The sequence below is a fragment of the Pholis gunnellus genome, assembly GCF_910591455.1.
Source record: "Pholis gunnellus genome assembly, chromosome: 16".
Lineage (NCBI taxonomy): Eukaryota > Metazoa > Chordata > Actinopteri > Perciformes > Pholidae > Pholis > Pholis gunnellus.
Genome location: NC_136543.1, coordinates 11,571,991 through 11,585,414, shown reverse-complemented (window position 1 = coordinate 11,585,414; position 13,424 = coordinate 11,571,991). Strand labels below are relative to the sequence as shown.

The 13,424-nt window shown below is 44.6% G+C and overlaps 1 protein-coding gene across 2 annotated transcripts; it reads right to left on the bottom strand.

Annotated features, from left to right (window-relative positions):
• Window positions 1-304: 304 nt before the first annotated feature.
• pdcd6ip (programmed cell death 6 interacting protein) lies at window positions 305-12,905 on the bottom strand. 2 transcript variants are annotated; one of them, XM_079176156.1, is made up of 18 exons: window positions 12,617-12,905; window positions 10,381-10,435; window positions 10,227-10,296; window positions 9,396-9,523; window positions 8,407-8,560; window positions 7,669-7,769; window positions 6,029-6,160; window positions 5,701-5,923; window positions 5,408-5,531; window positions 5,142-5,319; window positions 4,155-4,266; window positions 3,718-3,887; window positions 3,059-3,307; window positions 2,702-2,836; window positions 2,424-2,518; window positions 2,038-2,155; window positions 1,739-1,929; window positions 305-1,481 (listed from the first exon to the last, which is right to left on the bottom strand). In XM_079176156.1, the coding sequence occupies exons 1-18, from the start codon at window positions 12,820-12,822 to the stop codon at window positions 1,256-1,258; spliced, it is 2,667 nt and encodes an 888-aa protein (XP_079032282.1). In that variant the 5' UTR covers window positions 12,823-12,905; the 3' UTR covers window positions 305-1,255. The 2 variants fall into 2 exon arrangements, with proteins under 2 accessions (XP_079032282.1, XP_079032283.1); XM_079176157.1 differs by having other exon boundaries at window positions 6,029-6,145.
• Between the last annotated feature and the right edge of the window lie 519 nt (window positions 12,906-13,424).

Genomic DNA, 13,424 nt, shown 5'->3' with positions numbered 1-13,424 from the left:
TGTGGAGAAAATCACCTGCGGGGAAATATATATGATTGGATGAGATCGCGACCTCACTGGAACGTAATTTGCATGTCATCTAAATGGGATCTGATCCCAATGCTCGGGAGGTCAAAAGGCGTCCCGATTCGTGGGATGGCACAACTCACTGCCCAATTGGCTGAAAAAAAGGGAGAGACAATGGCAGGTGAGCGGTAGCTCAGCTGCTGCTCCCTCTGTGAGCGACGGGACTGCCCTCTTCTGGCTGCTTTTACAAATCTCCACAGTTAAAGACATCCGACATGTAAAGACAGACACATTCTGGATGGCAGGTGATGTTTTTCTTTTTAATCACATTAGAGCTGAGGAATAAAAATAAACAAAGAGCATGAGAGTGCAGCACACAGAGTGTTTATCGGTTAACCACATACAGAGTCTTATTTATACATATATTTATATAATAGAGCCATTTCTCCCATGTGTATAGCGTCTGATTGTAACACAGAAATATACCAACAATCCCTGGGTGAGAGAGAAAAGAGCGAAAAAAGAAGAAAAAAAGAGAGCAGAACTCTCAACAGTCATCATCTACATTAGAAAACCTACAGGCCATTCGTTTTTATAGGTTTATACATCAGCGAGGCATCAGTATTCATTACAAAAATAGGAATATAGTTGATATAGAATCCCTGGGGGTTGATTGAGTAAGTGTGGGGGGGGGGGTGAGGATGTGGCTGTGCCCTCCCATCAGTGGCATGACTAGCAGTGACCACCCATCCGCCCACCCATCACATACACCCAAAACCAGGAAACGAAAGAGCCATCCTCGGATTCTGCGAGCTTTCATGCGTGTTGTACAGCAGACAATGGAAACCAGTTCGGGATTAAATTAAACAAATTAACGAAAACCATTAGAAAATGAGTACGTAAAAAAAGAAGAAAAAAAACCTTACGGGCAAAAGAGGGGGTTAGTGCATTGATGAAAGTTGAGATAGTTTCGGAAAAGTGCAGTCAGAACCCAGAAAACATGAGCTAGGGTAGAAAGAAAGGGGGCGGGGTAAAAATGACAACCTGTCGACATAATAAAGGGTTTTAGAGAGAAGTGCAAAGCAGCTCTGAGGTCGCCTCTCACTAGGGTTTCTATAGCTGCTGTTATTGAGAGAGAACTAAACAGGAGAGGGGAGCGAACGGAGATGACGTGTTATTGCTGGGGCTATTTCTTTTTTTTATTTGGTGTTAACTGGTGAGATAAAGAATGAGAGGAAGGAAAGGGGAGTTATTGCTGAGGGTAGTAGGGCTGCTGCTGAGGGGGTTGCTGGGGGTAGCCAGGGTAGTGCTGTCCAGGAGGAGGGGCTGCTGGGTAGCCTCCCTGCTGCCCTGGAGTCTGCTGATAGGGCATGTAGGGCATGTTGGGCATGTTGGGCATGTTGGGCATGTTGGGCATGTTGGGCATGGTGTACTGTCCGTAAGCATAGGGATTGTAGCCAGGCATCTGGTAGCACCTGCATGGGCATCACAACAGAGGAAAGAAAGACGTCAGAGTGATGTTCCGCCAAATATCAAACGTTAAACGAATAGTCCAACAGTACAGAGATGTACGTTTTTAGTACAAGGGTCAATTGATTTAGATTGGATTAAAAAAAACCTGCTTGTAACTACAAGAAGGAGCATAAAATCATGTTCACTCTATCCTGACATCAACATAGTTATGAGGGTCAATCTGTGCTCAGAAATCTGGATGCTGTGATTGGACACTCACCCTGGATAGCCTTGGTAGCTGGGGTAAGGTGGTCCCTGGGCCTGGGATGGTGGGGCCATAGGTGGTTGGTTGCTGTTGGGAGGGCCCATTGGTGGTGCATTGATGGGAGGGGTGGAGGCTGCTTGAGGGGTGACGCTCGGTGGAGGAGGCCTGGCTGGGGGCTGGGGCTTCGCCTGGGGTTGTTGAGGTTGCTGGGTCCAGCGAGTGGAGAGAAAGACGACGAATCAATATCTAACCGTCAGCCTCACATCTGCTGCAAGGGTATTGAACATGTGTCTTTGTGTTTGTTTGTTGCTTACAAAGACGGTCCTGGGAGCAGGGGTTGGGCCACCAGCAGGGGCAGCGGGGTTGCTCTGATAGGCAGGAACGTTGAAGGACGGAGCGCTGGGCTCTCGGGCGATGCTCTGCTGCAGGTCCCTGAAACGACACAGACAGTGACTGTGCTGCAACGTGTCCTTCATATTCATGCATTCATCAGCTCTCCTTCTTTTACTGCAACACCTTGAAACTAATTCTGGAATTGGCCTAGAGTGTTAAAATCTTAATCAGACTACAAACTGGAAACAAGTATATATATATATATATATAAATAAAACTGGTGAGAGGCCTACCTTAACTCCCTGGCCAGCTGGTATAACTGCCACACACATCAATCAAATACACAAAAAACAAAGAAAGTACATACTTAAGGAGTTCATCCCGTTCCGTTTTGCGAGCAAAAACGATGTCGCTGCATTTGTTCTGTAACTTTAGCAGGATTTCTGTCAAGTCGTTGTAGAACTGAGGAAACAAAAGAGGACAAACATAAATCACCTGGCCTGCAAACCACCGTGACTCTAAAAAAAACCCCCCCAACAAATAAAAGTAGAACATCTCCGACAGGCTATGCAGCTATGCGGCTATGCAGCACAGTGCATCCTTGCAGGGGCACGCGTGTGCCGGTGTGTTGTGCTGAGCGAGTACCTTGGTGCCTTCGCGCAGGTTGTTGCTGATCTCAACGTAGCTGTCATGGGCTGAAGCCAGCTTCTTCAGGACCTCCTCCCTCTGGTTGGCTTCCGTGTTGGACTGCTTCAGACTGCTGAACTCCTGGTGGGACGTCTGGAAAGGAGATCACAGATTGAGGGGATTAGCTGCGAACACCTTTTAGAACAAAAGCATTTTGAAGAACAGCAGACTATCATTTGTTTGCTGTACTTCACAAGCAGGTCAAATGTCAAAATAAGCTCACTCTTTAAGCTAGAAGAGGGAAGAAAACTGATAAAGAAAATGGTCTCATTAACGGCTCAATGGTTATCTTTGTCTGTGTTTGCATATGTATACCTGAACTTGTCCCAGCAGCTCTTCCTGCGAGCGGAGGGTGGTCTGCACCCGCTGGTTGTAGGCGCCGTACAACTGGTCGAGCTGGGAGAGCGACAGCTGCTCCTCATTGATGGTCCCGTCCTGGGAGAGCGCCGTCAGGAAGCAGGTAGACATGTCAAAGGTCACAGCCTTGATCTCTCCCTCCAGCGTCTCCCTCTCCTTCTTCATCTCGTCCAGCTGGGCGAGCTGGGAGCGCAGCACGTTCACGACCTGGGAGTAGAGGGACACGGTGAACAAAGGTGGATTGGACATGCACGTACATCTCGACTTCTTCATCCCTTTCAGTGCTCTACCCTGACCTCTCGCCCTTATGATGACTGCGACGTACTGTAGTTTCTCCACTTTGGCGTGAATACAGTGTAGCTGTGGAGAGACTTCTAGCACTTCTGCCTTGTGCTTTCCCAGTTCTGCTTGCTTAGTTATTTAAAGTTCCCCCGAGACACACAACGCAAAGTCAGCAAACAAAATGAAAAATGGAGTTACTGTGGGGAGGAGGGACAGGGCCATGAAGTCCACTGGGTGTTTCTATGTTTACGTGGAACACAAAAAACGAACCGCAACAATGAAAAGCGTGACATCATCTGGTTTAAACAAACAAAGGTCAGTGCGAGCTGACAGACCTCGCTGCCCTGCAGGGTCTTGGTCGGGTTGGCGGAGGGGATGGCAGCGTTGAGCTCGTTCTCTGGCTTACACAGCAGGGCGATCATGTCACAGTGGGTGGTGTAGCGGTCCCTCACCACCTGGTCCGCTAGCACGGCCTTGTCCAAGATGTTGCTGAAGTTAGCTCCATCTGGTAGAGAGAAGGGAGGAAGGGAGGGAGGGAGGGAGGGAGGGAGGGAGGGAGGGAGTGTTAGAGGCAACAAGAGAGGAGGAGGAAGGAAAAGAGGAAGAGGGTATTGCAACTGTCAACAGTGGATGACATGGAGACAAACTTCATGAACAAAAACAAGAAACACGCATTTTCAGTGTGTGTGTGTGTGTGTGTGTGTGTGTGTGTGTGTATGTGTGTGTGTGTGTGTGTGTGTGTGTGCGTGTGTGTGCGTGTGTGTGCGTGTACCTGTGCGAAGGGGCTTGTAGAGATCTCCAGAGGGGGTTCTGTTCCAGCGCTGGTTGAACTTGGTTCTCAGCTCGTTGTCTGTCGTTTCTTCGTCGTTCAGAATCTTCAGAGACTGAAGACGAACACAACACACAAACATACAGAGTGCTTTAACAACACACACAGACACACGCACACTCTCTTAAAATCTAGAGTATATTTTCTCAGCCTTTTCATTGGTACCAATTAACAATTGATTTTATTGATTTATCAATAAATCATGTTTTCTATCAAATTTCAGTCAATAGAGTTCAAGAAATGTCGTTAAACTGCTCATCTGTCTGACCAACAGTACAAAAATATTCAATTTACAGATATAGAAGAATGAAGAGCATTTCCTGTGTTTGTTCAATTGATTGTGTCAGCGCTACTTTCATGTGTAATAACAGAAATGCTAAATAATATAAAGTCTACTTTTTGTCCAGTAGAAGTGTACTTTATGGTAATGGCTCTTTGTCAACAGACTACTTTTTGTGGGAAATTAGGACATTATGGGTTTGGACTTTACAACTCTGCCAACAAACTTGGAAGCAGTTTGTGTGTTTTAGGTTTTTACTCCCGTCTGTTTATTCGTCTGTCAGCAAGATTTCCTAAAAAAAGAATAAATTGGTTGGCTGAAGCTGGAGGACAGACCGTCCTTGGCCCAGAGATCAGTGGATTAGATTCCAGTGATGATACTGATCTGGGATTTGTGTGATTGGGGACGATTATGAGTTTTTAGCATTCATGTGCTCTTCTGGCAGTGGTGCTAAACAGCATTTCATTCATATGCTTCTTTGTCAGGAAAGCAAAGCCACATGAATAACAAGCTGTTACGACGGCTGTAGTTCTAAAAGTGCCTGCTTTACTTTTTAAATAAATTGGTGGTTACGGGTAGATCACTGGTTATGTGATCTGCAAAGTGCAGTTGCATATCTATAATTCAGTGTGTCTGTGTGTGTGTCTGACCTCATCCAGGATCTCTCTGTTGCGGGTCAGAAGCTCAGGCAGGTCTCTGATTAGCTGCTCAATGCTCTGCAGTCCTCCCAGCTGCACGACGGCTCGGGCCTTCTCAGCAATGGATTGTGGGATAGAATCTCCCGACAGGTCCTCCAGAGCCGCCGGCAGGTTTAGGGATGCCAACACCCTGACGGACAGTTACAAAGAATCTGTCAGTTATTAAGGCCTCCACAAACATCAAACTTGTGCACCGTGTTCTTCTCAGGAGAGCGTACCCATTGCAGAGATTGGTGGCCTCCCTCATGGTTCCCACCAGTCTGTTCACAGTCTCAGCCTTCCTCTGGGTGTAGTTGCTCATGGACTGCTGCACCACCATGGGGACCATCTTCTCAAACAAGTCTGAAGAGATAAGAACAACATAAAAAAACAGCCAGACAGAGAGTCTGTTATGGTCAAGATCCCATCTGCTAGTCATCCAGTCCCTAAACTCTCAGATAGAGACATAAAAGTATCTACAAGTGTGTCAAACACTCTTTACAATGAAGGAACTGCGTTTTGTGTATTTTACCTGCAAATTTCTGGCTGAGTGGAGGTGTGATGGTGGCGGCTTTGACGAGCGCCGCCTTGCCGATGTGTTCCAGATCCTTGACCTCGGGCACGCGGTCGTGGTAGATGAAGTCGTTGTCTTTCTTGGCCGCGACGAGGGCTCGGTTGATCTTCTCACTCAGATCCTTGACGCTCACGTATTCGTCGTAGCCAGACGCCACCGTCTTCACCAACTCCGCTGAGCGCTGGAGGGACGAACAGACGGTGAGGGTTCAAATGTGCTCCATGAATACGCTTTCTAGTTTTTGAAGGCGACATAAGAATTAGGGATCTATGTGAAAGCTGTGCACCTGCAGGCGAGCGATCTCCTCTCCGAAGCGCTTCTTCTGCTTGGACACGACGCTCTGGTACAGCTCAGCGTTGCCTTGCATGATGGTGTGCTTGGCCGCCAGCACCGACAGCACTTCCTGAAAATAAAAATACTGACCAGGGAGAGGCAACCACAGAGCAACACGCAGGCACGAAAAACAGATATATACACACACGCACAACGGCAACGCAAACCACAACATGGCAGGCGCACACCAGCGGGGTCAAATCACAAGTTGCATCACGAAAGCCAATCACAAACGGGCACAAGCAGTCAGAGGTGTGCAAGCACAGCACAAGCGCACACACACAACCACACACACACACACACACACACACACACACACACACGTACACATACATACACACCCAATGCCGCCACCACCACCACCACGAGGGATGCAGAAAGAAAGGAAGACAACGAGAGAGAAAACAGAACAGGCCATGAGTGTTTAATCTTTCATCAAAAGCTGCCGTGTGTGTGTGTGTGTGTGTGTGTGTGCTCTGATACTATATCTCAGTGTAAGTAGTTCACAGCGATAGACAAATACAGAATAAGGAATGTTATTTAGTCATTTGGTCTTAAGTTGCTGGCATAGTGTATCCTGAGTTATTTTATAATATTCCCACTTTATATCATTACTACACTTTGTGAGTCCATGAGTGTGGACATTTGGTTTAGGCTGAAGTGACACTTGATCAAAATGGACTTTGGGTTGCGTTCACACTAAGTCTGCAGAGGTTTAAAGCTGTTTAACTGTCAAGTGCATGAGGCCTCTCTTAGAGACACGTTGAGCCTTTTATGCACACTTTCTGTGAGTCCACATTGCTGCAGACTTTTCCTGAGGGAATAACCCGCAATTCATCGCATTTAGACGTTAAACACGTTAAAAACAGGGTCACCGGGGAAAGCCCGGAGCTGTAAGTTAAAACACATGAAATTAAAGGAATACAAGCATCGGCTATTTTACACAACTAGTTTATTCAACAAGCATTTATTTTCCTTTTCTTTAACGATAAAAACGAGTGAATTGATTATTTGACGATTACTTCTCATCCTCTCTGGGAGAGCCTGGAAGACAATTGTACGCGACATGTTTTGGTGTCGTCCGGTAACGTCTTATGTCCCATTTTGAGCCCTTGCAGCCTCTCGCAATCAAGCACTTACCAGGTTTGGGATTTGGTCTTATAACAAGGCTACTTCTGAACTTCCAAACAGCTGGTGCAAGTTACACATTTCCTGCTGTTCACTTAACTCTGATTTCATGAACCTCCAAATATTAAGTCTGTGGTGTGAACCTGAGGTAGTGTGTGTTTGTAAGTACTTCAGAGTCCCATGGTTAGATGGTAAGAAACCAATCAGAATGAAAACAAGTCAAACTGCAGATTAGTAGTCACCAACCAATCAAGAGTACATACAGGATGGAAATGGACCAATGAGAACAGAGAGAAGTTGCATTTTAGACAGTCCTCAACAACCTTAAAGTCTATTATTCAGAAACACACACGTACAAAACAAAAAGCACAATCAGACACACGCCAAACCAACCAAGAATCCAACCTCTGTGCATCTGCACCACACCGAACACCCGGCTGCCCTACAGGTGTGTCCCTCACATACCTTGGGAAGGTTGTCTTTGTACTGGCACTGCTTGCAGGCTTCGCCGTAGAAATCTGCTGCCTGATTGGCCAGCTTTGCGATGACAGCGTCTTTCATCCTATCTATTGGGTGAACAAGCCACTGTTAAAGAGTACATAATCAAACACACTCGAGATAAGACAAGCTGATCAGAGCATCTGGTCTGTTAACCGATATCTGACATTTGGTCTTAATTCAGAACGCTCTGCAGCTGCAGTTTCTACACCAGCCTGATGAAATCGCTCTGACATTTTACAGAATATAAAAACTATTCAACAGCAACTCACCACCTCAGCAGAAAGTGGGAGTTTAAATGTAAGATGTAACTTTCAAAACTGTGCTTAGAAACTCTAATAAGCAGCTCTGTGGACAGAACTGGGACAGACGCTAAAAACTGCCTACTGCCGTCGTTCTAAATAAACCGTAAGGCAAAAATGTGTATCATTAAAGATGCTATTTATTCAAAGACAGGCAGATTTGTGATACCAGTTTCCATTAATTTGTCAGACACATTTTCAAGCAAAAGACCAACAAGTGGTCCATGTCTATGATACACTTCTAAAACCAGGGAATTAAAACTGGATGTTTGAGTATCGACGTGACAGAAACAGATAAATCATGACACACTGAAAAGGTTTGAAAGTCTCTCCAGCAGTTTATGATGCAACAGTCTCTCAGTGAAGACTGTGTGTGTGTGTGTGTTTGTCTGTCCTTTGGTACCTGAGGTGGCTTTGATGAAGAAGACCTCCTGGGCCTGGGCCAGCATGATGAGCTTCAGGGTCCCTACAGTCTCGGGGGAGATGTCCATGGTGGGCTCCCTGTTCAGCGCTGTCAGCACTGTGTCCTTGATGTGACCGAACGCTCCGCTAGCCAGCTGGGTAGTGAGACAGATAAAGAGAGAGAGTGTGAGAGAGAGAGAGAGACACCACTGCAGATACTGGCAATGATTGTCGGTCGTAAAACAGCAGATAAATCTGGAAAACCTCTCGCCTGGGTTGCAAGTATAGAGTTTAATTTTGATCTGTGAAACATGTCAAAATTTACAGGAGAGAAAAGAATTAGCATGTTGCCAATTTGACAAAATATCTCTGGACGGTGAAATTCACTTGAATTAATTCACATGAAGGTATAATTAATGGTTGTATCACTGACAGTTTACCTAACATGAATGCTAATGTAGAGTCCTCTTTACAAATACACGTTTCTTTGTGTGAAGGGTTTGCAATAAAAAGGTAATGTCTTGTACATAGCATAAATTGTGTAACTATTAACTAAATAAATTTGATGTCTGAACTATACTGTTTTTATCTCAGTTATCATTATTGTTCTTGTGTATTTAAGTCATGTCCCAAATCTGAAACACAGAGGAATGAACGGTATACGGTTCTCTTTGTGATAAATATTCAGGAAATACAAATATTAAATAAAAGATTAGATGATGGTGTGTCGCGTTCACTAATTAAAATGCTTAAAGCACAGTTGTATCAGTAACCATACCAATCATAAAATGCTAATTCATATTCAATATGCTGGTAAAATCTTGAGAAAACGACAATAAACGATATTGGAAATGTGAACAGACGCTTAAAAGTCACTTCCAGTTGACATCTGAACCACAACAGAGTTCATCTGCATCGCCATAACATTGTCATAATTTCCTAAAATGAAGAAGTACATCCCTGTGTGTGTGTGTGTGTTGGTCTGCCCACCTGATAGAATTTGGCTGCAGTCTTCAGGCCCTCGTCATTGTCCAGGTTCTGCTCCGAGGCGATCTGACTGGCCAAGGCTGCTGCGTTGAACAACACGCATGTCTTCTCGTAGCCCACACTGGCCAAAGCTGCAACACACAAAAAAAACAAAAACACAAGATCTTCATTAGAGTGCATTCGGCTTCTTATCGGGGACAACTTCAACTGCAGAATAAAATGCTTTCACAGCATCGCACGGCTACAAAGTGGTGACCGAGGGGGAAAGTGACATCTAGCTTTCATCCCTCGAGTACCGAGTCTGATATCGACTGCTTGCTGTTTGTGTGGGGTCGGCATTTTCTTCGACCAACACTTTCTACCGCTTCATTCTACAGTTTTCTCGCCCCAAAGTACACTGAGCTCCCACAATTCACCACAGAGGACAAAAGATTCAGGCGTGAGCAGAATAAAAGTAAAGAATGAACTCAACAAAGAGCAGTCTTAAGAAGAGGAACCTTCTTTTATCTCTCATTATTGTTCCTTTTGTGTATTTATTTCCGTCTCTTACACACATACGTCAGAGGGAAAGTTTTACTCAACTCCTAAAAGGCCCGTTTCAGGACGCAAATTAGAACCAATGTATTTGAGAAAGCTTTGGTTCTTATTGGTTGTGTGCGTGAGAGATAAACAGATAGTAACAGACGGATAGTAAGAGATAAGATGACAGATTTGTACCATTGAAGCTAAAGTCGTTAAAGTTAAATTGGCTTTAACCCTTTTTTTTTTTTTTTTTAAATGCAGCATGCACAGATATTCTCCCACGTACACAAATGCACTTGAGGTTGCACTTACCGAGCTTGACCGAGCCCCCGAACAGCGATCCTTTATCAAAGGCATCCTTCCATGTGAAGGTTAGGCAGAGCTGTGGAAACAGAGAGACGCTTTGTGTTCAACTTCTTCTGTTTGGGAACTAAGTGTAACCATCGCGTGCCGTCCGGTCAGTTACCTGGTTCTCAGAGAAGGGAAACTTGGGCTCCACCGCACACAGTTGGTCATAGTATCTGGAGAGAGAAAGAAATGTTTTCTTCAGCGCCGTCTACACCCAAACATACCTGCTCTGATTGGTTTCAGATATGTCTTCATTTTTATAATTATCTTTGAACTTGACGTTTAGTTAAAAGGAGATAAACAGTAAATGTGAAACCAGGTTAAAGAGGAATAACTATTATTACACAACAGCAGCTCTGAGGTCTGAGGAAGCTCTGCCATTTTAGAGACTTGACAATGAGTCAGGAAAAAAATATGAGGAGAGACAAACACACAGTCAGTGATCCTCAGCTCTCTGTCTATCAGTGTCTTCGTGCGTGATGTAAATAGTCTATTATTAGAAATGACAACACGCAGAAGGGCCAGTTAGGGAAACCCCTGTTACCCCTTCATTCAGCCGGCTTAACCCAGAGACAAGAACTTTGTCTTTCTACATAAAACCATAAACATTTAGTTTATTGTCCTTTAGTTTCTCATTCAGATACAAGAGGACACACACACACAGAGAGAGAGAGGAAAGCTGAGACGAGGTGTGCCGACCGGTTAACTAACGAAAAGAAAAACCTGGACAAAACAATCGTTACCACGGTGACAACAATAGCTTTGAATAGGATAGGGCCTGTCGCCCCGGCGACCTGGCACATGGCGGACGGACGACATGTGCAGAGAGACGACGAGCAGTCAGCGAGAGACACGCATGCTAACTAAGATCCTGTATCTACAAACACACAGCATGACAACATATCACTGTACATTCTAGTTAGTCAGTTAGTTAGTTAGATTAAAGGCCAAATCTTTCAGATCCTGTGAGGATCTTTCCTCTTCAGTCAGTACAGATCATCAAAATGTAGGATCTGTATTGGGATCATTTTTTTTTATGAAAGGGCAACGTGAGGAGAATAAACAACCGGTCCCCCTGCAAGAGCATACCTGGCTGACGTAATGTGGGCAAACCCTGTGCATTAAATAACTGATGAGTCATAGAGAAGAAAGGCAAAGTCTGTGTGTCACCTATGAGTCGTTATTAGTCGATTGGTTATCATACATGATGTGACGGATAAGGAGCAGGCTAACGGAGTCCTCTGTGGGATTCTGCATTCGTGCTCAATCATTAATATGTTATAAGTCTGTAAACTGGTAATTGAATAAGAGCAACAACAGCCATGCACCGTAAATGGAGCACGGGACACAAAGGAACAAACACAAAACCTTTTTACCTGTCACAGTTCCCTTATGCAAAGTAGTTACCACTGTGACACTCTTCTGCTCTTTACACTAAGTCTATACATGTCCTATGCATTATGCACAGGCCTTCTCTGTAGCTCATGTGTCCGTGCGTTATGTCTACAATTGTGTGTCTTGTAGACACACAATTGTTCTGCTTTATTATATCCATCTCTGTTTGCTGATATGAAAAGCTGTCACTCTCTTCCCTCGCCACCCTGGATGTGAGATCACGTGGCTACCAGTGGACTGAAGGCCTCTAGGCCTGAATGTGACAGCTGACAGGAGAGCTGTGCTTACACGTTCTTCCTGATGCTGTGTAGATACAAAGCTGGATTTGTTGGCTAGTGATCTTCTGGGGAAGTCGCAAGTTATTATTAGTAGCTGTCAGGCTTGCAACACAAACTCAGGAGCAGCATGAGTCAGCTGATGATCAATCTTCCAAATAAACGTTGTCAGGTGAAGATGGTTGATTGATGCGGTCACAGTTGTATTTGAGCTTTTGTGGTTTGTTTTATATAAATATATTTCACGCATTTTATTATGTGTGAGTCTGTCTCTGTGTTTCACCTTGAGGGACAATACAGTTTATGTTGAACGGTGAAGCTAATTCTAAAGCTAATAGTTTAGAGAGTTTAACTTTACTTGAAGTCACTTCAATAAATAAACCAAAGCTTAAATCACAACTAGCTCAGCTAGCCTAGCTGATCTCATTTAGCAGGTATCTGACCGTTCAGTTAAAGACGTAAACATGGCATTAAATATCACATGAGTCAGGTATTATGCTGAGAAATGCCCATCTAGCAGATTAGCTTGACTAACTTTAGCTCCCAGGTTAGCAACTCAAAGCTAACACATTAGGGTGCGGCAAGAACTGGGCTAACTCACCTGCGACAGGTAAGAAGGTTGCTCTGAGTGTTCATATAACACAGAAGCTAAATAAGTCACGTTATAAAAGCAGGACTTTCTACCTGAGCAGGATCTCCAGGGAGCTCTCGTGCTTGTCCAGAGGCCTTCCCAGCGCATTCTTGCGGAGCTTGTTCAGCTCGTCCACCGCTCGGATGTACTCCCCCTGCTCCTCGCCCGCTGGGTATGTAGCGGTTATAAATTTAGTAAGTGGTTTCACCAGATCCACCTCGGAGGACTTCTTTAACGGGACTGAAATAAACGTCGCCATTTCGGCCCGTAAAAGCGATTTGTTGAATCAGAAAAACAAGACGATAAGCGACCAACGAACACAAACAACAGCGAGCGAGCGACCAACTTCCTGGTTTCTGACAGGCGACGTCCAATTACGTCATGGGGAACAGACACGCGCACTGCGCAGACTCAGTAGCGTTTTAATGAGAAGTGGACCAGAGCGAGAGATCTACTCATCTGCTCACAGATAGACAGATAGATAGACAGATAGACAGATGGACAGACAGACAGAGACAACTTCATAGATGTTTGAATATAGACATAATATATAATATACATTTAAATGTGCTTACTACAATGATATGTTATTTCATCCTGCTTATCCTTTGTATGAGCTGTGTTTATTGTGGGTTATTTTATTAAATTACGTTAGGTTATATTTAAAAATGTCATCAATGTTTCAGACCATTTTGTTTTTATGTAGCCTATTTAGAGTTTTCACTCCCATTAAAAGGACACACCTAAATCAGCAGCCAATTGGTTAAATGGAGATAAAGTTAAATGGAGATCTCCTGTGTAGTCAAAGGGGTTGTAATTGACTGTAGTATAAGAGGCAAAGTCCAATGTTTGCAAAGACGC

What these genes read in the sequence shown, in the direction of transcription:
- pdcd6ip (XM_079176156.1), bottom strand. Translation starts at nt 12,822, where the DNA reads ATGGCGACGTTTATTTCAGTCCCGTTAAAGAAGTCCTCCGAGGTGGAT. An exon ending in CGGGGGCTCGGTCAAGCTCG is followed by an intron (nt 9,524 to 10,226) that starts GTAAGTGCAACC and finishes TGTGTGTTGCAG; the next exon opens with CTTTGGCCAGTGTGGGCTAC. An exon ending in GAACGGGATGAACTCCTTAA is followed by an intron (nt 2,156 to 2,423) that starts GTATGTACTTTC and finishes GTGTCGTTTCAG; the next exon opens with GGACCTGCAGCAGAGCATCG.